This window comes from Ammospiza nelsoni, chromosome 3 (genome assembly GCF_027579445.1).
Source record: "Ammospiza nelsoni isolate bAmmNel1 chromosome 3, bAmmNel1.pri, whole genome shotgun sequence".
NCBI lineage: Eukaryota > Metazoa > Chordata > Aves > Passeriformes > Passerellidae > Ammospiza > Ammospiza nelsoni.
In genome coordinates this window covers 45716324-45742214 of record NC_080635.1, presented here as the reverse complement: position 1 = coordinate 45742214, position 25891 = coordinate 45716324, and the positions used below count along the sequence as shown (strand labels likewise).

The 25891-nt window shown below is 38.9% G+C and overlaps 1 protein-coding gene across 3 annotated transcripts in view; it reads right to left on the bottom strand.

The window, feature by feature from the left end:
- Nucleotides 1–24330, bottom strand: part of RYR2 (ryanodine receptor 2) — a 379644-nt gene extending 355314 nt beyond the window's left edge. For all 3 annotated transcript variants that reach the window (XM_059468881.1, XM_059468880.1, XM_059468882.1), the window contains exon 1: nt 24225–24330. In XM_059468881.1, coding sequence (XP_059324864.1) covers nt 24225–24272 — 48 coding nt within the window. In that variant the 5' untranslated portion in view covers nt 24273–24330. The remainder of the gene's footprint in view (nt 1–24224) is intronic.
- Nucleotides 24331–25891: the final 1561 nt, after the last annotated feature.

The window sequence follows — 25891 nt, the reverse complement described above, 5'->3', positions numbered from 1 at the left end:
ATGACATGATTTTTTTAAGATAAAAAGCACATAATGCATTTCTTCTGAAACACGTAGATAATTTAATTATTCCAGATAAACAGAAAATGTAAACAACCTGAGAGATGTAAACCAGGAAAGAAAAGAAACCCAATATTAGCCCATTTGCTTATATCTAAGAACTTAAAATAGTACATCAGTGATCCTTATTTGAGAAAAAATTGTAACAGCAATTAAATGAGAAAGAAATCATTCTATTTTGCGAGGAAACTGAAAAGTTAAGATAAATCATCACTGAATTATATAAGAAAACTGAAACAATAAAGAAATTACAGGGGAAAAAATGCCCCAAACCACAATTTACAACTGGATAAAAGCTAGAGATTGTTCTAAAGGACAAGCTACCTCTACTACAAAATCTTGAGTTAGAAAAATTTAGTGGAAGCAGCTGAGATACACATACAATAAAGGATATGGGAAGTGATTGTGTCTACTTAAATATAATTTATGGTGAAGCCACTGCGTGGAAAAATCAACTCCACACAGAAATAAAATTAAACCTGAGAAGGTACAAATGAGAGTGCTGTCATAGCTCACAGAGAGACTGCAAGTATTTATACCACTGTAGGTTATAAATGCCTTCTAAATTTATCTTTTGGTAATTAGACATCACCAGAGGACAAATAAGGGGTAAAAAGTCACAAGAAAAGAAAGCATGATTTTTAACTGTGAGGGTAAATAGCCACAGGAATATATTGTCAAAGGAAATTACTAATTCATAGCAGAATATTATCTGCTTAGGGGTTTGGGCTTTGCTTTCACAGAGATGTGACTTGACTTAGCTGTTCTCCAGTGGACTTAAGAGTAGTCACTGAATATTCAACCTTAGACAGATAAGATGACCTATCACAGAACAGTGGAATCACTGGGCAAAACTGACTTGTGCTAAGATGGGAAGTGAGACCAAAGAGCAACAGTGGGCTCTGCAAGCCCCAACAACCACAGCTAAACCTATGAGGTGTCTCAATTCAAAGGTGCTGTGGCGCTCACATAAAGAATGAAAAGCTCAAGAGAGAGTACAGGCTGTTTAGGGAGTGCAGACATGGCAAACTCTGCCTACCATAACCAATTTTAGACAGATCACACATATTCAGGGTTTGACTTTAAAAAATGGTAGCTACAGCTGCCAGTAAAAATCAGTGAGAGCCTCCAGCATCAGGCAGTTCTGAGACAGCATCATGTCACAGAGAAGATAATACAGCAAAAGCCTCAGTGTGAGACTGTTTCTGTCCAAGGTACAAAACACAAGTCTCACAGGTTTCTGGTGAGCAATCCAGAGGCATTCTTAGCCCAGTTCAGAGCAATATGTGAAAATCTGCCAGAGCTATTACATTGTCCTAGTATGCTGTGGTTTAGGAATGGTTTTCCCCAGTTCAGTGCCCCCACCAGGACTGTTCAAGCCACACTGCCTCTCATGCTCCCCCACCTTCCCCTCCCTCTTACCCCTGCAGTGGATTGGAGAGGAGAATTGGAGGTATATAAGGCAAATATTACAGGTTAAAAAAATAACAATTTACTGGAAACAGCAATGAGAGAACAAAATTAACAGTAACAGCAAAAATGCTGAGGACAGAGTATAACAAAGAAACAATTCACAGATAAACCCCCTGAAAATGGACAAATACCAGATTTTTTGGCTTCCCTCCATCATACATATTCAACCAGACAAGAACCCTTTCCCCACCCCTGGCAATGATGTGAGGTGGTATAAAACAACCTCCAGGTCCTAGTCATGTGCCCTCCTGGCTACTGTAAAAGTTGTCCCTGTCCTGGCCAGAACCAGCACATACTACAAAGTAAAACTAAACTGTACTGAATAGTACAGGCCAAATCAGACCAGAAAAATAACTAAAGACTACGCTTTTACAGAACAGCAACTGACCTCCATTCATTCATGCAACACTCTTCCCACAAGTTCAATAGAGGCAACAGAATACTTTATGGAAAAATAAAGGAGGAAAAAAAAAAAGGTTTTATGTTCCTTATGCAAGGAGGACTACATGGGAATACAGGAGGTGTTTCCACAAAACAAACCAGTGGACAAGTATATCAGCAGCGGCAAGAAGCAAAAAGCCAGAAGAGGATTTCTAGGGAAACAGCTAGTGACTGTGTTTGTTACAACTATTTCTGTTTGTTGACCCTAACACATGAACTACATTAACTACTTTACAAACAAGCTATGGGTATGGTTTCACATGGGAAATTGTTTTCTTTCTTTATTATTAAAAGCTACTTCCTCGAAATCATCCCTGCTCAGTAGTCACTTTGTCCCTGATCAAATGACACAGCTCATTGTTTTCCACAGAAGCAGCAGCAGGTTAGTGCTGAATTCATGCCTATCCTCCTGAAAACTTGGCCAAACCTTTAAATCCTGCAGATGCCATTTGGGAATGAAGTACTTATTTCTTATCAACAGTTCTTGTTTAAATGAAGCAATAATGTAAATGCATCGTTCTCCCTATTAGCACATGGATGTGAGAAGTCCATCTACTGAGGAGGAGGGAGTACTCATGATCCCTCAGGGACATATAACTCCCATCTACAAAAATACAGTCCAGTGGGTAAAAAACATAAAAGGAAACAAGTTGGGGGCCTCTCATAATTTTGTTTCAAAAAAAGAAGTTTGGTTTTAAAAATCAAAGCTGAAATTACAATAATACTCTCAAGGCCAAAGCTGAAGACTTTTCTGCTCTTATACCTTAATAATTAAAAATAACATGCACTTTTTCTTGCCTCTAAACTACAATGAAATATGTTCTTTCTAGTATTTACTGGAAAATGGAATGGAGGTGCTCTGAAGAACCTTAACTTTATACCTCATATAAGAAAAAGGATCTACTACCAAACTTTAAAAACACGGCCTTCTTAAAATTGTAACTAAATGGAAAACTAAAAGTTAACAATTTTTTTTGCCTGAAATTAACACTATTTTTAGCCAACCTTATATTTTTCAGGTTTTGTCCCTCAGGATCTCCAAGTGTTAGGGGCCATCATTGAAAGGTAAGAATTAGTGACCTCCACTAGAACTTCAGAAGCCCAGAAATGCTCACCACTCAGCTACCATCCTCGTACTTACAGACACTTTTATTTGCAATGTACAGCTAACACCACAAGCAGCTGGATTTTTCTCTCTTCCCTAAATCTTTACTGTGGGACTTGCAAACCATGTCTGCTGCCTGGATGGAAAAGGAGCAATAGAGGAGCAACATTATTTTATTTGCTACCTGAGGACATTCTCTTCATCTCGTTTCTAATCTCACATTGGGAGCTTCAAGAACCTTCATTTGAATATTTGACTGGGAGGAAGTTCTCATCACAATTAAATTTAAGCATGTGGAACAGCAGTAATTATTAATGTTTCGTTTTAATGGAATTTTTATTTCTTACTATTGTTACATTCAAGACAGCAGCCCACTTTGAACATTAATCAATTCAGTAATCTTTCAGGGTTCCTTTTGAAAAAAATATCCACTTTATTGCAAAGAGTATGTTGAACTATAAAAGTCAAATTAAAATTAAAAATATCTATACTGCCATTTGGGTTTTGCTTGGTTGCTTTTTTAAACAAACTGCAGCTATTGGAATGATAATTTTTTATCATTTTTCACCTCTAAGATTTACTTTGAGCACTGGTCGTAGCTAATACTTTCCAGCACTCAAAGACAAGATATAATTGCTAAGCATCATTACTGTAAAACTATACAGGATCCAAGAGGAGACTTGACCTCACCTTTCTACTTTAACAATAAAGCATTTAGACTGTAAGTTTGTCCTCCACCCTGACTAAAGGGTGAGCATTTAGCTGTGGCATATTACAGATTGCCTGTCCCTTCACAGCACCACATAATCCACCGCCTGTTCCCTGTTTGCTGCGCTCACCTACACATGCATGAAGGTCAGGCTTTGAATCCCTTCTCATCCTGCCAGTCCTCAGAACACAGGAATGCCAGGGGGATAATAAGAGATGGATCTCTTTTCCTGCACTGCAAAACAGGCAGCCTGTGCAGCCATGAAAGATCACACCTCCATCTGGCCACAGCGTTGCCTACAACTATCTGACACAGCTGCTGTTGACTTCTTACGTTGTCCTGCTAAAAAGAGCTGCACACCACAACTTCAGGTTTCTTAAGTTCCAACTCAACCACATCTCTCTCAAATATATGACAGCAGCAACTTTTCAAAAGGGCAAAGGAGAGGGTCAGCAATTAGAGCCCCAAAAACATACTGGTGCTTAGTCCATACCATTTCACTTGAGCCACTCTGATCCTCACTGCCCCACCCTGCTACAGTAGACTGAATTTCTGTGCACAAGCTGCATCAGCTAACATGGCCCTCTCTGTGCACTCCCAGAAACGCTTCTGTGGGGTTTTCCAATACAAACCCCATTTCAGGATGCAGAGACAAAAGCGTGCAGCACTGCATCCATGAGGAAAAATATTTCAGCACATCAATGAAAGCACAAAAGCAAGTAGCAATTATCTCAATTCAGGTGTAAGTCATAAGCATGTTTGACAATATTCCTAATTCCCCAAACACCTTTCCCAACAGCCAAAACCAGAAACAAACAGGCTGCTGCTGCTACAAAGGGACAGGAAACCCCCAGAATGCAGGCTACACACAAATGCAACTGTTAGGACTATAAAAAGTCAGAAAATCTGGAACTGCAAAGCCTTCCACAAACATACAAATTAAGAACTACAAAAAGGGAAAAATGGATGGAGAATGTGAGATAACAGAAAAAACACGAAGTACCCCACTTACTGGTAAAATAAATCCCACTGTTTTTTCAACAGTTGATTCTGTTTCAACAGTGAACAACAGATTTAAAAAGTACTGAACCTTTTGTATAAGCCTACCAAAAAAAAAATCACAATAGTTGCAAATATATGTAGTACTATTTTCAGTTATGATTCACGGCCCTTTCTAGTACCAGAACTAGAGATTATCAATCGAAGTTGCACACAGAGGCTTCAAAACAAACGAAAAGCAGTGCTTCCTCACTTAAAATCCACTGCAGCTGAGGAACTCAATTTGCTACCAAATTCAGTGTCACCAAGCCTGAGACTAATTCCCCCAAGAGACACAAATTGCTACAGGCTGACAGCACACAACAAAGACAGGGAAAGTATATTCTTGTCCTCTTCCCTTTCTGTTATTGACCACTACTGGAGATAAAATACTGAACTAAATGAACCCCTTGACCTTCAGTTATCCCTTCAGTTATTTTTATGCTGTTATGTAATCTGTAGTAAATACATAATACAGCACCCCAAAGCACTGCTATTAAGGACAAAAGAAGCCTAGCCTATTTCTCTGGGAGCACTGATGAAGTCTATAGAAGATACATAGATTTTTGGAACACAATATGATAGCAAGGGTCAAGAGTTTTAGAATAGCCTTTCCTTTCAGATAGTAATGTCTGCTTTGGACTGGAATTTGCTTTTCCTGAGTAAGGTAAACTTCTGGCACTAAATCACAAGTAAAAAATGTAGTCTTGCATAATTTCTTTTAATTATTTCTTTTACGGCATCATTTTTATATTTTAAGACTACAGAAGGGATCTTTAAAAAAAATATAAAAAAACCCACAAAATATAAGCCAGTGAGAGTAACTGAATACAATACTTACTACTGTTTTTAAAGTGTCTTTCCATCACCTGACGTGAACTAAATACTTTGGCAATTTTATGTAAGGCATTTTAACTGTGATTCATCTGCAACTATGCTCTTGCATACTAAATAAGCTGAAAACAGTTGGTACTGCATGCTGAGTGACATCCCTGTTTTGCTTAAATCTTCAGACTCCATCTTCATATGGTATTTCTGTTCATTTTAGAAACAATGTATTACACGTTGCACATCTCTGCTTCTGTTTGCCTTTTTTATTCACTAGTACAGATTTGCATTCCAATTTCAGGTGAGTCATTAAGTCCAGTTAAAATGCCAGCTTAAAACGCCAGCCAGGGACTTAATGGTAACAACAAAATCATCTTTTGTTCTTCTTACAACCTAGTAATACCTTGAGAAGACATCTGTGTAGTAACTTGACTAGGACAATAAAGTCTGGCTAGAGGAAGATCTGGCTAGAAGAGCATCTTTGAACTGTACTGAAACAAAATGTGAAAATCTTGAGCTATTCAAAGCTTACTTAAGGCAGTTTCCACAAATTAAACAAATCAATTGAGCTAAACCACTCAACATTTTTCTTACTCAAGTTTTTAACTACAAATTCACTGCTTTACCAGAACACAAGACTCAAAACCTGTAAAGTCTTATAATTCATTGTTCTTTCATTATTTTTTTTTGTACCAAGAAATCACAATCTCAAACAAATTTAAAAAAAAAAATCAAACTGAAATATCACAGTTTTCACAGAACAGACAGAATAACCAGATTGTAAGAATTCATTACCCTCACTTGAAATATTTAATCCAGAATTTTCTACAATAATGATAATATACTGAAGTTCAGGAAGGGAAACAAATAGCTAAGTACAATTCAGGATTTTAGAGTCCAAATTAAGAATTTAATTTATGCTAGCATTAGGGACCTTTCTTCCTTGCATATGTCACCATTACTAAGGATGGTCAATCCTACGTCCAAAAGCAAATTGCAATGTGATTTGACTTCTCATCCAGAAGGTATCGTGTATTGACATACAGCAGCAAGGAAATAACATGTAAATAAACCAACTTTTAAGTACAACCAAAAGCCAGACTAACCACCTATAATATTGGTACATATATAACACAGGATGAAAAAACAATTCTACATACATGTAACACAACACATTTCATAGGTGCACACAAAAAACAAACATAAGATTTAAAAATTACCTCCAAAGTCATCCCCTTGAAAACATTATCTGAGAATTCCTACATTTATTCAATTCTAATTACAATTTCTTTTTAGACACTTCAGGAAATCCCAATTTTTTTAATCAGCAGACAAAAAAACATCCTTCCACCTTGTTAGCCTAGCTTCCTTCTTCTAATGGTTATATGAAATTAAAAGAAATAACTTTTGACAAGTAAATTGATAAAGACTATACAGATGCCAAAGTTCCTTTCAGGTTTTACAGTATATGGATGGAGCAGACAGAGTTTATCCATTAACACTTGAAACTCTGGATAGTAAGATGAACACATTGGTTGCTGTTTCTGCCCATTCAAGTAAAACATTCTACTCAAGTATTATTTTATGTAAGGATGTGTATGCTCCCACACCACCCAGTATAGGAGGGCTCAACCCTTCCAGGTCTCTAGGAGGCATGTATTACAATTATTATTTGGCTACGCAGTTTTTCAGAATAACTGCCATGTCCCCCCCTTTAATTTTTTCCTTTAGGAATAGCTTCTCAAAAAGAACTTCTTTCTAGTCTTTTTAGCCTATTATGCCATGAACACACGAATCGCAATGCATTCTACTTTAAATTAAATATGACCATTAAAGACCAGCCACTACCTCAAACCAATCAGGCAACCACAACTTAGAACTTTCAACTCAATAACTGTGATGTATCTTTTATCCAACTATGCTATTATTAGCAGTATTACACATTTTGTACAAAGACATCATCATGTTTCTGATAACAACCATTAAATAAGTTGCAAATAAATTCACCTTTTTTGGTTCAGTCCTCTGTCCAGGAGGCCTTGACTCTCTGCACTGACTTCCAGTATCCTCCCACATAATGTCTGCATTGTATGTCCTCATCTTCAAAGGCACAGCCCTCCAATTCTCCATATTCGAATTCACCAGGAATCCAGAGGAGATGGGAATGCACCCCAAGATATCCTCAGTGTTCCTGGGCACACTACTTCATTTCCCTGTCCCTTGGTCTCATCTCAGAATTCCTCTGCTCTCTGAGGCAGGAATTGTGACATGCTGCACATTTGTGCAGTAGCACCGTGGCACCCTTGCCTCAGCTGAGCCCTCCAGGCACTACAAAATGCAATCAATAACAGTAATTAATTTTGTGCCTTGTTTCCTCTTTTATCCAACTGCTGTGGTCTTTCCTCTGATCACTGAATATACATCATAGCTCCTCATGTTTTGTCCCATTAAGAAAGATATCTATTGCTCTCCTCTCATGCAACCTACCTATACTGAATTATTTAAGAAAAACACAGCAATTGGTTCTCTTTATTCAAATTCTGTCCCGAAATTCATTTCCTTCAGATAAACTTTCATTACTAATTTAAGGTAGCATGCACTACTTCAAACTTACAGGTTAAACAACTAAGAGACAAATACAAGAAGTGTTTCAGAATTAAAATACCAATGTTACACGGAAAATTGTTTTTTTTCCATATGCATATATTATCTCTTATCAAACTAACAGGTGACAAGTACAAATCTGAAACCACAGCAGATCTTCCACTACAGATTGGGCCTTCTGACAATGGTTTAAGTTATTTCAAGATTCCTATTGACATTAAACACAGGAAAATGCACAGAAGAAACATTCATGTACTTTCACCCATACTCATAAACACATACACACCCACACAAGCAGTCAAGAGTCCAACAAAGCCAGAGCTCTTTTGGCAAGACAAACCTCAAATGAAAATTAGTGTTTTGTGCCAGCACCAGTCATCAACAATTTCTATCTATCAGTCTCTTAAACACTGAGTACCTATTCCTACACAGAAAATTCAAGTTCTTTCAACATAACTATCTCTAACATGACTATTTAAGAGCTCCCATTGTGCAGCAAAGACATGAATGTAGAGAAATCACAAGCAACCTGTGCTATTTTAAGTGACTACCAACAGGACTCTGAGCAAAAGTAAGTCAAATTTGGGTTAAACCACAAGCAGGTCATCTGCACTAGCAAATCACATCACTCCCACTTGGTTGCTTGGTCAACCAGGACAGCATCATGCAAGAAACAGTAAAACATCTCATGAAGATGTTTTAATGTTTTAGTACTTGTCTTAGTATCACGTCAAGCACGGAAACAGTGCCAAACAAACCCAGATTTGTTACAGCTCGTCTGACAGCTTAGGGACCTCATCCTTACCCAGGAAACTGACAAAAATATTGCTTCAGTTTAGAACCCAAAATATGAAACTTCCCTGCTTCAGGTTAAAAGTCAGATTGTGACAACTCAGACTGGACTTAGACCATTCAAAGAGCGGAAGAAAATCCAGCTTTGCAAATGCAAAGTGATGCAATGTATCTGCAACTATCTGAAGACTCTGAATATTTCTCTGCAAAAGACACTCCGACATTTATTTCTCTCAAATCAAAGCTGACTTAAACACTTTAAATTTTCTATCTTCTTATTTATATATTTGCAGAAATAATTCTGCTTATTCATTGTGGCCATCAGATTAATTGTGCCTTTTCATTTCTCTAATAGTGACAAAATATTTCACATATATATTTTGCATTTTCTAAATGTTCTTTCCTGTAATCTTTTTCTTCTCCTAACAAAGTCTCTTCTGAGGATATATATAGCAGTTAGCTACTGCTCTTAAAAAAAAAAATGTAGTTAAACTCCTAATGAGAAATACTCACATTTTTTGTGGCTTTCTAGGTGTTGTTTCTGGAAAATAAAGAAAAGCCATGTGTCAAGAGGTTTTGTAATTCACTCCAATGTCCAGAGCTGGAACAGGATTGATATGGACTAAAAATTGGAATTCTGACCCTGTAAGAGTACTCTAATCACTGACCAATTCAATTCTGCATGTCAACAACTTTTCTTAATTAAGTTTTTCTAAAATGGTACTTTTATGCATTATGAAAAAGTCCTATAGTCATGTTATGGGGCTCAGTACACAATGTCATAGACATTTCATGACATCTTGCTTGGACCAATACAGGTTCTTGCATTGCAAGCTGTGCCACAGTTTCATAGATGTCAAGTTGACCAAAGAGGTGGGAGTGATACCTCTGCCAGCTAATCTCTACTAATACTGTTTGTCCCCTGGATCATCTCCCAATCTCCTAACAGCACCTTCTGTCAACATCCAGGATCAGCTCATGAGCACCACATTGTGCTGCATCAATTACAAAATTTTGAATTGACACATCTCTGACTGTCAAAAGCTCATGATGGACTCTGCGCTAACTTCAGCTAGGAATGTGCCTCCCTACAATTACCAACATCCTGCAGCATTGGGCTCATCACAATGCTCTGGCTTTTGTATGCTCCTTGCCCCTACTACTTGTTAAAACTATTTCAACATACGGCGCGTAAAAATCCAGTCCTTGGCACAATTTACGAATCTGAAAACAAAACAGACAAAGGACAGCTAAGAGCAGGAGCCACCATCCCTAGACTGGATATTAAGAGAATTACTATTCATGTAAACAAAGTTACACAACGAAAATCTAGTGAATTCTAACACTACTCATTGTCTCATCTGAATTCTCTTGTACAGCCAGGGGAAAAAAAATCCTTGGCCACCAGGAGTTGTGAACTCAGGAGCTTCTGTTAAGAGTTGAAGTAAAAGGTTCATGTTTCCAGCTGAACCTGACAAAACTGCTTTCCATAGACCAGAGGGTTGCATGGGAGAAGCACAATCCCTTCCTGATGAGCTTTCTCTTCCTGATGAGAAGTTTGAAGCTACTGCAATTAAAAGCAAATGGGGGATAAATTCCTCCTGGAAGTCAGCACTAAATCTGCGTAGTCCAATTCTGATCTGTTTTCCATCCTGCAGGATTGAGTGGAGTGACATAACTCTCTTCTGTAACAAGATCTCCCTCACCTCATAAGGTGTGGGAAAAGTAGGTATTTTGGGCTACCTTCTAGACCTGTAGTATCAAAGTACACCCAAATTCTTTTCTATTCTCTGACACAAACTGATGTCAGAGAATAGAAAGATTTAGTACAGCTTTCAGAAAAACATGACCAGTCTTAAAAAAATGTAGTCAATTATGATTTTACTATGCTGTAGCTCCTTACCGAGAAACACAAATTACAGACTAGAACTTGCTTTCCACCCTGAAGGGAAAAAAAAAAGAAACCTATATTTGTTAAATTATAAAACTACTATGAGTTTAAGAGACAATGCTCTCATCTGTTTAGGGTATAAAATCTTTATTATGAAAATATATTACACTTTAAACAAATGTTAAATTTAAAGCGAGAAATATATTAACCTTTACTTCAGCAAGAGTTGGGTTAGAAGAAGAAAAGAATGTAGGTCAGTTTATAGCAAGAGGTTGTTTATACATGCCTCAATTTTTCGCAAGATCATCCTCTTCAAGACAAAATGCTACCATTTTGAGCTCACCGCTCCAGCTCTTCACAATGAAAGAAATACACGTTTTAGAAAGAAAAGTTTTAATTCCAGACATGAGTTACTTTAGACACAAAAAAAGATTCCGAAAACCCCATACACAAATCAAAAAGCACCAACAAAACCAGAAGAGAAAACAAGGCACATTTTCATACAAGTATGACTGTTCTCTTAACTCTGACAAAATTAACTCCAGTGTTTAAGGAGAAAAGAAAAAAAAACACCACAAACTGCTATACAGCATTTCAAGTAAGCACAGTCATGAGACCACGCCACAGTTTGGAGTAATTAGCTTCTGATAGAAGTCTCTGAACAAGATAGCTGGAAACTATAGAATAAAACATATGCAAGGGTTCACAGAAAGTTTGGTTATTTGAATGGAAAAACCAGTAAATATTAAGAAACTCACAGACTATTTCAGCAGGATAGAAGCTGGAAATGGTCTGTTACCAGATACTGCCATGCAAACCATGTGCAATCAAGAAAACTGGTTGAAGTTCTTTCCACTTAAACCTTGCAGTTTTACTGGAAGACAAGAGCTCAAGTGCTGGACTAGGCAGATTAGACAAATGTGAGCAGAAGGCATATTCCTATGCCTATATATTTTTTCTTTACATATTCTACTCCAATCCAAGTGCAAGGCAAATCACTCAGATGAACTCAGAAAACTAGCAGATGCATTTTAATGTTTACCTGATCTCTACAATGAATTTGAAAGTACACATAATTTTAGCTATTTCGCCACTGCCATAGTTAATACATGAGGCTGAAAAAGCAATGCTGCACAGCAAGAGCTCAGCTCCACAAAGTGCTGATATTCCTAAAATGGACTTTCCTTAGGCTTGCAGACACCAAATAAAAACCACAGGTGCACTGCTGATGTTTCAGAAACTTTGTGACAAGATAATTTCTTACTTTGAAGTATAATTGATACTTTCCTCAGTAACTAAACAAAAGTAATTGCAGTGGTAAATGCTTCAAGACAAACAAATCTCACAACCTTGTAATACAGACCCAGTAAAAAGAAATATTTTTAAAGGTATTAATTAAAATATGACATTGAAAGTGCAAAAAATAAATAGTAAGAAGCAGCATTTTTGCATGTATCTAGTACCTAAAAAGCAGTATTCTCCCACAGCATAGATAACTTCCTGAGAAAATGAAACAGTATTTGTAATCTCAAATTGAGGCTAGAGTTGACTTCAGGCTCCATGCTGGACATAATAAAATTTATGCTGGACACAGCAAAAGCACACTGTTAACAAAAAAACATGCAAATGCAACTCTGCAAGAATATTTATCTTCTTAACAAAGACATCAGGGAGATTCGTAGAAAAAGAAAAAGCTAACTTTCTTCTCAAAAGAGAAGCACATGAGGGATTATTATCTTTACTGAATTGGACAAGATGATATATCTGAGTGGCAAAATTGGAACAATTAACCATTAGATGCAAATATTTTGACAGACAGTTAGCAACATGCATACAATTTTAAACTAATTTAGGAAAAGCCAGGTCATACACTTCTGGCACCTAAGGAAGATGAATATTAATTGTGTTTAAATGGCAGACAAGGACATGAATTCAACACATTTAGGCCATTACATACAACAGCACACAACACAATTAGTGTATGATTCAGCTCTGGTTAAAATCTAGAGGAGGTTTGACATAAACATCAGTGAGAACAGAACCAGACTTATAAAAAACATACATGGCCATACAGAGACATCACAGTCATAGACCAACAAATCATTTTCTTTTAAACATTCATTGGAATGATTAACAGATGAAGAGTAGATTATTCTGCTAGACAATATACTAAAATCAATTAATTTACATTTGATTTCCAGTATCATTTAAGCAAGATGTAAGAGAGACAGGTTTTTATTTGAAGCAGTCTTCTAATACAGGATTTGTTTTTAGGCTTCTAGCCAAAAAGTGTATTTGTGCCATAAGTATTTTCTTCCAGACTTTTGTTAATAGAATAACCTTTAACAACCTGTTATACCAATCTGCCTGTTTTATGTATTTCTTTCATATAAAAGATTTATTCCTTAGGCAAGGAAAATGAGATCCAGCTACAAATTTTGAAAGGAATATAATTATTTTTTTCAGCTGATTACTCTGTAATTGAAAGGTATACAGTAAGGTTATAAACCCATTTCATTCACAGAACTCCTTGTTTCTCTGCCCCTCCCAATAAAACAAATTACTAGGGTACAACCACTAATAGCAAACCATAACTTTTGAGTAGGAACTTACTACAACAAAGTGCGCTTCCCAAGCTCTAGATGTGGTTCCAATTGTCAAACTGTAATTCTGTAACAGACATAAATCATCATAAAAAAAACTCACTCATCAACAGAAGTTATAGAGGTACATGAAGAAGTAATTTTGTTAGCACTGATAAACCCGCACAGTTCACCACCAATTAACCTCATTCCTTCATTGAATATGTGTTCTGACCCATGTTAGTTTATTTTGTTAGTAAATCAAAAAAGTGCAGCAAGGCCTTCCTGTGTAAACAGAAGTGCAAATGCCATGCATAAGAAATAAATGTCCCCCATCGAATTGGGAAGGTTGAGCACTTCTCATCCACCATTTTAATTGGATTACTTTACAGGATTACAGCCTCAGAAAACTGATATAGTAACTCTCACCTCGAGGTTTTCCTAGCATCAGCAGAAAGTACCTTTGTGCAGAGGGCCAGAGTGAACTATTCCATAAGTCAGGCACAGGATGTGTGGAGCTGATTTATCAAGTCTGAGGGACAGCCCCCCAAAACAAACTGGTTTTGAAGGGAAAAATATTGTCACTGATGTTCTTTTATCTTTACAGCTTGTCAAGAGAAAAATAAGCTGTAGAACAGAAAGCAGAATTAAAAATGGGCATAAAACAGAATGCATCTAATTCTGCTTCAGTAACAGATTTCTAGTGTAAGAAAGGAAAAAATTCAGAAAATTCAGCTGCAATTGCAGCTGACATACAAATTATGAGATAGAATCCAACCAGAAATTTCAAAAGAAAAGACAGCAATACATTACTTCTGACATAATCAGAATAAAGTGATACTTGTAACATTTTCAACAGAATATGCCAATGTTGCAACTTGATATACCTTTAAACCACATCCATTTAATTTTGAGTAGATTAAACAAGGTATGAGAATTCCAAGGTCAGATGGGTGAAAAAAAAATCAAATATGCTTTCAGCTGCTTGAAGTCAATAAACAAGAGTAAATATTCCAGTATTTTAAAATGCAGTTATACAGTATTTTGCTGAACTGAGGAACACATCTCACCTGGAAAAAGATACCTCCATTCACCTTTAGGAACATGAAAATCTAATTCTCACTACCTAATTGCTCATTTTTCACCTCCCACTCATGGAAAATTGAAGTGTTTCTTCTTGCATCTAAACTTGAATAACACTTTCTATGCATAAGCTGGTTTGTTGGTTTTTTTCTTTTTTTTTTCCTGAAAAGCCAGGCAACAAACTATGCCTCTCAAAAGGATGACAAAGCTCACCTGCAAATTATGTCATCCTTCCCTCCTACACTCCATCCCTCTCCCTTTCTAGACAAATTATGTTCAGTTGAAATTGAAAATTTCAGAGTCTTTCAATTCTGTAAGATGAAGATTTCCAGGGGTAAGGCATGCAAAGGAATAGAGAAAGAAAATGCAAACTAATCATACATCAAGACAAATGATGTTCTGAATACATTTTACTGAAATTCTTGTGATAACTTATGATATCTTAGTAAACTTTGTGTGACATTTTTAAAACACTTATTTTCTTGTTCTGAGAGATTTTAAAACACTTATTTTCTTGTTCGGAGAGAACAAAAGAACAAAACCTTGACCTTTGTCAGGCCAAGAGTAAAATTAAAAAGAAAAAAAGAAGATAGAAGAAGATAGAAAGAAATTCCAAATCTAAGAGATCTCTTAAAAAAAAAAAAAAAAACACAAAAAAACCCCACAAAACCCACATAACTTTCTATGATTTTGAATAAATTCTTAAATTCATAACTACAGACAATAGCAAGTCCTACCACAGGCTTAGGTTGAAGCTGTGCCACACTTAAAATCAGGAAGAGCCATCAAACCCAATACTGGAAGAGAAGGATCTCAGTGGCTCTGACAAGACCAAGGAAAAGTGACATGGATTAAACAAAGTTTTGGACTCAGACCTTGAAACTCCAAAGAAAAGCAAGTTAAAATGAACCAGAAAATAGGGCAGAGAACAAACACAGTACCCTTCTTGTAAATGATACTGCTAATAGATTCCAGAAATGGACTTGGAGGCATAACATTACGATATTCTGAAACAATCCAAAAATGCAATGTTTCTTCTGTAGGATTTCAGGAACCTTCTCAAATCAAAGAAAATTTATAGGATATTTTTACAAGAACTCTGGTCAGATCAAAATGAAGACCAGGCCTCCATTGATTCTTCTGCCATTGACGTACGACTAGCAAAAGTAGTAACTCTTTAAATACATAATTCATTACATGAGACGCATTAGAAGTGATTAAAGACTAAATAATAACGCTGACATATCTGATCAGGCAGTCAGACCATCATGCAAAGACCGACTGAAAAACATCTTGGGGTATTGACTCATTAATTTACAAGCTTACCCTACTGAAATTCAGTAAACAATGATGACATTTGAGTTACCTGGATTTACCTGTGTAGCTATCACCTTCCTGCAATTACTAAATAGTGGACTAGTGGTTTTTCTTTCACTCATAAGCTTTTCTGAAGGACCCAAGACTACATAATTCCAAGACTATAATAGACTAGGCACACTGCTGACACAGGCAGCTGAGCCCAGCAGAGCTTGGTGGAGCTGATGTGGCACAAAGTCAAAGCCCAGCAGACTTGGCATGGCACAGAATGAACCTTTGCTTTCTGTGTTAGCTGGGGTAGAGCAAAAAAATCAAAAACCACATTTATTTAATACAAGCTTTTAAGAGAAGATTAATCCAACTCTTAAGCAACAAAAAGCTATTAAGTTATCCGTAACATCAGAAGAAAGAAAGAAATGGGGATGAAGAGAACTTACTGAGTATTTTCCTGCATCACATACTGTGATTTTTTTTTTACTTTCCACTTGCTTGGAAAGGGAATATGCATTCTATCTCCCTGGTACTTGCCATAAAGACTACAAACACACATAACTATCTATGCATTAGCATTGCAAAATCCACTTCATAAATGGGCAGAAAATAGACAAAAATATGAAGTCGCAAGATTGACACATTTTTTGGCAAATCCCCAACGTTAGGAGCACAGAGAATTCTTGTGACTGTTGCAGGGCTAGGGATTCTTATCTATCTGTACAGATATAAGGTTGCTTCTGTCCCCATTGGAACCAAATGCTTTCACAAAGGCAGCCTTAGGATGAAGACGTGTCTGCAGAGAAAGTTTTAACAATCTGGCTTGTGCTTAGCATGTTAGTTCTAACTAAATTATTTCCTAGTTTCACAGCTAGGAAATAAACACACGGTAGGTGATGTTCAAATGTTTATCAGCATGGCTACATGCCTGATGAACAATGAGGATCAGTTACCAGTGAATGGATCCTACATCCAGAAGTTTACTGAGTCTTACTGCAGATCTATCCAATTGCCTAGGCTTACTCTGAAAACTCCACAAATTCCATTCATTCCTCCACCTAAATTTATATACAAGGAGTTCTGCTTGCCCATCACAGGAACGAAGATGTTCATACACCACGGGAATTATGTGGCACATTCAGCAAAGGAAAATATATTCCTGTTTCTGAAGCCAAAGAATGCATCCCACACAAATCCCAGGTACTTGTTTTTTCCAGCTTTGCCTGGTTTAAAATGAAGAAATATAGCTGTAAGAGACAGCCATTTCTGGCTTGATTCCATTAATACAACTCCACATTCTGGCAACCTCCAGGAAAACTCACAGACAGCCAATGCAAATTTTGTGTTGCTTTCTTTCATCATTCCTTTGAAAAAAGGATTTAAGCAGAGATATACTTCAAATTCAGTGCACCCAGTTTTCACATCAGAATTCCAGAGAGGCTTTCAGAGCGGTAGCGAGATAAGACATGCCAGTGTTTGACATTTGGTTCTGCTAGCTAATATCCTTCAGATATTATTTCCCACAGTCAAGTAAAACACAACTAGGTAACACAGGTCTGTTGTGATGCAGCATTATTACTCAAATCCTCTGGGAAGCTGTCTCACAAAACACAATGATCTCGTCACTCCAACTCAGTGACAAAAAAACTTGTCCTGAACCAAAATGTCATCCATGTTAAAAATTAACTGACCCATGCATCTTAAAAATGGTACCTTGTAGATTTTTGCCAAAGTCCCTCTAGGAAGTCTAATATACTTATACTTTTTTTCAAGTACATGACAGTTATAAGGAAGTAATTCCTGACTATGATAAACATTAAAGTACGCCACAACACTGAAGGAATGACATCATCTTTTTATTTACAATTTTATGTAGCTGCTAGTGCAAATGTTCTTATAAACACATCTACTTTAAATCTCACCATTTGAGCACTACATTTACAGAGGAATTGCAGCTGTCACGTAAGTTCACATATAAGTTCATGTTATGACACCTTACCTATCATATCTTTCCCTTTACTAACAGAAGGCCTTTAGACACCAGTTTGTTTTTATTTAGCAATGCTGAGCAGCTATGAAAAGCTTCTACTAAATCACATGCCTCAAAAACATTTGTTCCAACCTATAGCAGCTGAGTAACATCACTGGGCTCAAGAAGCAGCAACACATTTGAAGAGTTTAAGCCCTTCACCTCACAAGTTGCTCTGTGGTTATTAGGTTAAAAAAAAGTTCTTCAACAACTGAATCCATAATTAGTTAATGAATCTCACACTTAATAACAAGGGACTACAGTATAAAACTACACTGCACTAAAACCACATGGGAGCTCTTGCTAGTCTTTGTTAGGAAACTGGGGTGACCTCTTGTGATGGTGCAGGCAGTGCCCTGAAGCTGCTCTATTTCTTACAAGGAGAACAAAGAAATACCACAGCTGTGCCTCTGATGGTCACAGGATATTGCAGTAAGCTCCATATTGCTGTTGGTGCCTATAAGAAAGGGCCGAAACTGTTATCAAAACTAATTCCTTTATGCCTTTCCTCAGCCACTGAGATGCATCAGGCAGACATAGAGGCCCTCCATTTCCAGAGTGGTACAGACAATACAGCCACACATGGCAGAAGTGCCATACACCTGCAAAACAGGTCTAGCAGAATACAAACTGCAGACAGAAAATGATGCCAGGCTATCCTAACTTTGCTACTGGGAGAAATTCCAGAGTACAGCTGTGTCAAACAAACACAGTAAGAAGTTCAAATTATTTCAATCGCCCTGGTAAAATGTGGTCATTTTACAGTTTACAGTTATTGATGTATCAATACCAAATGAAAGAAATTTACATCACTGAAGTTTTATTAGGAAGTATAGGAATATATGCACTTCTTGATTTTCCTTCTGACATCCACACAAAGCTTCATGTCAGTCAGATCAGGAAATTTAAGCAAAAGCATAGGGGTAATTCAGAAAACAATACCAAAACTAATGCAGATTTTCAACATGAATCAAAAATCAGAAGAAAAATATTTCTGTCTTTTTAGTTTAATTCACATACTTCCTGAGGTCAGTCCACTGTCAGTACTTCTCCACACAGCTTCCAATTTTCTACCTTGATTCAGAGAAATACTTCAATAAATCCATATCCCTGCTAAAGAAAGATTGGCTTATTTTCTTGAATTAGAATCATCCTGTGCACTTTGCACACAGCATTTAAGAGGAAAATCCACCTTTAAAATATTCCTGTAATAATATAGCACATAAATAGGGAAGTACAAGTCAGACACAGCTCTCATGCCCATCCTAAATCCTGGGTCAGAAATAAGTGGTATTCTCTCTTTACAGTCTGTCCACATTTTAAGTTCCTATGATGGATTTTCCTCGGGTCTTCACAATTCCAAAAAGCAGAATGCATCAAAACATCTTCAGACTCTGACAGGAAATGCAGCTCCATCTCTCAGAATATCAGTCAGCCAACTCACAGGGCTATTAAGAAGCTTCCCTGGTGGACCAACTATTAGCTACAGAGTTTCCCCAGCTGCCTTCTCACACATCAAATACAGACAACTTCCAGATGCAGAACATGGGACAAGACAGTACACGCACTAGACAAGTGATTTCATCCACTAATATAATCTTAAACGTGGCATAAAATGTTTAGCAACCAATTTTGGAATAAAAAAAATTATACCTGAAAGGTTCACATGTAATCTCCAAAAAAGAAATGGACTGCATGTCCTAGCTAAAACCCCTTCACTACAAACAAGCTGTCCAGCTCAATTCCAAAATAGAATTTGAGATCATATTCAGTATCTGTACTGCAGTGCAGTGCCTTAGAGAGGAAGGTACAAATGCTGCAATCTCAGCCACGCCATCCCTCACATGAGCTGTTAAACAGTGGTCTCTTGTGCCAGTCCCTGGTGTATCTTCAAAAGTCACATACTGACAAGTACAAGAAACACTTTTTTAAATAAACAAAGGATTTCCAAAGTGGGTTTTGGCATATTTTAATTTTAAAATAGCTTCTAATAGCCAAGATTGCTTTTGAGCATTTTCTTTTTGTGCATTCTGACAATTGTATGTTTGATGACTGCAGCTACCAGTATCTCACATATTTTGATAAACCCCTTTAAAAGATAAGCAGCACATAAAAGCAGTGAGGGATTTTTTAAAAAAAGCACCACTTTTTTTTTCTTTTCTGTTTCACTGAGAGACTTGCGTAATTCTTCTACTGTTGAGTTACGTCTCTTAAAATAATCTTCAGATCTTGTTTCTTCTGGTTCCTTTCATGTCCTCTAATTCCACAGAATCTTCATGTAGGATGGCATGTAAGTGTACAACTTTTAGTCAGATATAAAGTGGCACACATTGTTTAAATGCTGCTCAAATGAGGATTATCTGGAACAGAAGAGACTCTGAAATCACAGAACTGCTGTCCTTGAAATGTGAACACAGCATTCTTCATTTCAAACTTCTCTGCCATAAACTTCATTCTAAAACCCAGCATTGAGTGAATAAAAATCTTTTGCATGTCAAACGGGAATAATAAGTAATGTTTAAATTTGTTTCAAACTACTCTTCCAGCGTTGCAAAGCACACTTACACTTTCCACTGGCAGTAACACTCAGAACTATTAAATCCACGTAGAAAATAAAACACCAGAGAATACATTCATGCAAGCAAGAGGTTCTGTTTTACTGCAAGCTAATTAAAAAAATTTGAAAAAGGCATTAGAAGAGAGTGCAACATAGAATGCTAGCATTCAAACCTTTAAAGAAAAAAAAAAAGAGATGGAAAGCAACGATGACTCCATCAGTCCTGGGGAACATGTGCTGCTCACGCTGATTACGCCTCTGATTCCTGACAGGCATGGTAGTCATCACTGTCTCAGAAGACAGTGAAAAAAAACATAACCCTGTCAGCCCTACTTCAGCATGTCCTGTTGGTGTCTCCTACCATAAACAGCTAAAAGCAGACCTGCCTCTAATTTAAGAAACTCCACAACTCTAGAAAACCAAACTGGCATCAGGAACATCACAAGATCAAATAGCTAAATTACATGTTTCCCATCACTTTTAGGTACATCTTGCTCCTGAAAGTCAGGACACCTTTAAAAAATATAAGGGACAAATATAAGCACTATTTTTTTGAAATCTTGCAATTGGTTTTAATCCTCTCACCAGCTTGCTACCCCTTTTCTTGCAAAGGCCTTCCCTTCTGGGCGTTCTGTGTCACAAAAAACAGTCCTTTTATGTGTATATTAAGGAAGGAGCCTATGCATTTAGGGGAAAATATTTTCTGTTTTCTCCTGGAACTTGGAATTATTTTCACCCTCCTCAAATTACACATCCTAATAAAAAATAAAACCAAACAAATAAAAACCAGGTGATTTCTGTATTAATTATGAATATTTTAGATTCTTCACTGTAAAGACCAAACAGTGAAATCTATATTACATATACCCTTGATCTTTCAAGTACTACAAAATAAAAAACAAATTCCCCTACAGGGAAGAGGTCCTGCCTGGACACACAACTAATAAACACACAGCAGGATACCTGTTGCCCTTCGCTTCTCCTGCACAGTACGTGTTTATTCCATGGGAGAAGTCAGGAGAATGGATATCCAAGCCTAAAAAAGGCCACACATAATACAAGGTCACCTCCACCTGCAGCATTTGGCAAACTAATGAGGGAGATCCCTGTTTCCAGAGAAGCAAGTAATTTACAGGACTACAGAAGCGCTCCTTGAGGAGAACAGAGCAACACAGAGCTGAGCTCCAGTCTGTCCAAGGTTGTCCCAAACAGTGTAAGCTCTGATGCTTCCAGAAATACAGGGCATTAATAGGTTGTGTTCATGTCTCAGAAATGACATACCAAACTCAAATTATTCCCAAAAGAATCAAAAATCTATCCTAGACAGCAGAATTTGCAGGAGCTAATGCTTCATGCCACTTTACCAAAACAAAGAAGCAAGTAAAGAGGAGGAATCATTAGACATATAGGAATGTGTGAAGAAGAGAGAAAAATCGAAATTTCCAATAAACATGTGGCAAAAATACAAATTCAGTTTAGTAGCTTCATGCAAATAAAGGGCATTTTTAATTGAGTATAATCTCATGTGCAATTTTAAACATTAAAAAATACAGTGTTTACATTCCAGATAGACTCTAAAGATTTTAGGAAGTTTGTCAGGTCCCACCAAAATAAGAAAATATGAAGAGCACTGTTTACATGTAGTAGGCCTACAGATGTCATTCTCAAAGTATTGAAAGCACAGAATGCTTTTGCTTGCATACAGTGTTATTTAAAAAGTTCTTATTTACCTACAAAACATTTATGAATCCATCTGTCCCTAATCAGTATTTTAATAATAAATAAAAAGAAAAGCTGCAGTAATTACCAGGGTAATATCAAACTTCCAATGCTTTCTACCAATGGCATGCAGAAAGTTGCTCACATCTAATAGCTTTAGAAACCACTAATCCAAGCCTTCAAACAATAAAAGTGGAAGAGTACATAAAAAAAAAAAAAAAGCACTGACTTTTCCAAGTAATGCTCATACCTTGGACAAGGTGGAAGGAAAAGAAGAGTAAAAATCACTGCTTACACACCCCCACAGATTATATGGGTTTCTCAGGCCTTTTTGATTAAACTACACAACATGCCTCCCCAAAGCCTCAGTTTACCATATTCAAGGTCATTTTACCACTGGTGCAACATGCTAAACATTTTCAAGTATTATCTAAGACTGGGTCTGCCAAATCTGTATCAAGCCTGACACACATTATCAGGAGTGCTGTTTTACATAACATGCTGCTGCTGTCAGGTGCTGGAGTTTAACATCACTGTAGATGTGCTGAGCTGTATTAGCATGCTCAGTGCTTCTCCTTCCCTATTAAGCATTCAGATAACATGAACTAAGCTTAACATTCACGCCTGCAGTAAGGCTGCCATGGTACAAGTCTTCCAAAAATCTTTACCAGTGAAAAGTAAAAACACCCATAAATTTAGATGACAAATTTTACGACAAATTTTCTTTCACAGAAATATTTTTCTGTTTTGTCTTTAGGTGTTAGGCAACACTACAATACAAGTCACATAATGCTGACAGGAAAAAAAAGTTGCCCATCTTCGTGACAATGTTGCGTAACAGCTGTATTTTCTGTAAAAGCAGATTTTCTAAGAATCCTCAAACAAATAAAAAAAAATAACACTAAGGTATACATGTACTATTGTGCGGTTTCTGATAGAAATGGAAGACAACTGAGAACCAGGATTCTTCATGCCGCAAACAGCACATGAATATGTTTCACATACACTATGTTGCTTTCTTTCCACCCCCATTTAGATGTATTTTCTTACAAGCCACTGAACGTGAACGTTTTCTAAATCAGACTGTACTAAATAAAAGGGAAGTTAAGCTTTATCCTACAGTTTCAGTGTTTCCAGCTCTACTTAACAAATGTCTCAGCAATTTTTCCTCAAACTGTGGCACGGTTTGTATACACCCCCATTCTACATGCAGATGCCTATCTGTAAACTTGCTAGGATTGTGCACATAAAAGGCACTTGGGAGATGGCCGAGAAGATAAATAAAAGCATTGCTTGAAGAAACATAATCCAGATAAGCATTAGATGCAGCAGTCCCGATGCATTAATTAAACGGAAGGAAGAAGCGCTCTAGCGCCTTAACATCTTAACATGCTCTGGACCGAAGTAACGAAAGGATGCGCACGCCAGAAAAAGCCGTATTAGTCCGTGCCCGGCGAGGAAAACGCCTGCAAGTTAGTGGGAACCTCCGTGGGGAGGGGACAGGGTGAGAGAGGTGGGGTTTTTTCCCCAAGCCTATTTTTGCCAAGGGAGCGTGATTGCAGTTTTCGCGCTGGGGACGGCTGCTCGGTTAGTCCCTGCAGTAGGCGCACACAGCGCGGCCGGGAAGGCAGCGCGAAGCGGGGCTGCTGCTGGGGAGGCAGCGCGGACAGGGGCTGCTGCTGCTGCTGGGGAGCCGCCGCTCGCCCCCGCCTGCCCGGCCCTCACCCCGCCCGGCCGGCCCTCACCCCGCCCGGCCCTCACCCCGCCCGGGCCGAGCACGGCCGCTCGCCCCTCCCGCCCCTCCCGGCGCGGCCAGCCGGCTGTCGCCCCCCGCCCGGCCACGGAGCCACACGCTGCCAGGTGGAGAGGGACGGGGCCGGGGCTCCGGAGCCCGCTCCGAGCTGCCCCCGCCCGGCTCCCACCCCGGCCGGTCCGGGCGTCGCCCCCACAGCCCCGGCCCGCCCCGCCACGGCGCGGAGGTGAGGGAGGCAAGCGCGGCGCTTACAGTTCGCAGGAACTGGATCTCGTCCTCGCCCTCGCCCCCCTCAGCCATGGCTGCCCCTGTCTCTCCTTCTGCCGGGCGCTGCTCCCGGTGCCCGGGCGGGCGGCGGCGGTCGCTCCCCGCAGGCCGGCGGCAGGAGGCTCACGGCCGCACCGGGCTGGGGCAAGTGCGAGGGCGGCGGAGCCGGCGGCCCCAGCCCGGCCCTGGCTGCGAGCGGGTGCGGGTGCCCGTGCGCCTGCAGCAGGTTGGCAGCGCTGCCCGGCTGCCTGTGCCTGCCGCGGGGAGGGGGATGCGATTAACCGGGGGAGGAGGGGAGGCGGAGCTCCGGCCCCCCCGCCGCTGCAGGTGATCCGCAGCCCGCTCCCTCCGCACTCCAAAGGCGCCGCCCAGCGCCCCTTGCCGGTGCTTGCGGAGAGGCGGCTGCGCCCGGCTCGGGGCTTGCCCGGCGCCGCTGCCCGACCCGCCGTCACCTCCACGGCCCCAGCCCCGGGCTGCCTCCGCTCTGCGGGAGCAAGGGCAAGGCCGGCCGGCACCGTGCCTGCCTGGCCACGGCTGTCCCGCCCGAGTTAGGCGTGATGCGCTGCAGTGAGAGATGCCTCGGGAGAGGAAGAACTAAACGGCTCCGAGCCAGTTATTTTGGCAGCCGACTGTGCTGTCGGGGGGAAGAGATGGAAGGTACAACATGGCCTCAGCGGGTGTTGTACTTGAACCATCGTGTGAGTGAGCTTAACCCGGGGCGAATGTAAGGCTTTTAAAATACCATTTCCTTGAAGGATAGCTACCATGTGTTTTCCATGGGGTGAAGTCAGGGGTTGACAGGGAATTGCTCATCTTTCATGAGCATTTGTGCAGATCATACCTTTACAAGGACACCTGTGTCCATCAGGGAGGATGCTTGGCCTCCAGAAAGAAGTCTAGCAAGCCAGAGAGCCACCAGAGTACGAACAGCAACAGCACTCTGAAACAAGTGTGTGGCAGAGAGCCTCTGTTAATGCAATGCAATGGTCATGAGGGGAGGACAGCAGGCCATCTCAGAAAAGAGTAAAATTAACACTGGATCATTGACATAGTGAAATGTGTGCCGGATGTATAACTGCAGAAAGCTTCTCAAGGACCAAAACGGGCAAACATAATGAAATCACAATTATTTTGCTAAACAGACTGTGTGGCTAGCATAGCAAAATACGTGAAAAGTGCTTCTAGAGAAGTTATACCCATAATCTGTAACTTTATGCTGTTCAAGGACATCATGAAAAAGTGTGGCAGTGTAAGATTTTATCATTACTTCCAGCAGTGGAAAACCTGTTCTTCTGACAGATTGGAAACTGCAAGAGCAGTCATGACCCATAAGACCTCTAGAGCAAGTAATGTACGAATGTTTAATATAGAGGTTCTGAAGATGAACTCCAGAGTTATAACAGCTTAAGCTTTTCCTCTGTAATATCCTGGTTTCAGTGACTACTGACTTCAAGTGACTTTTACCTCTCAAGATTAATACTGACGGAAAATATATTTTTTTAAAGAATGATAAAGACATTTTTTGACATTGTTCATTCATATTTCACTCAAACCTCTTAAGTATCTCTTCTCCAAATTATTTAGACTGAGAGATATTTATTGAAATAGACCGCAATTATGAAGAAAAGTCCTGAATTTGGATAAGTTTAAAA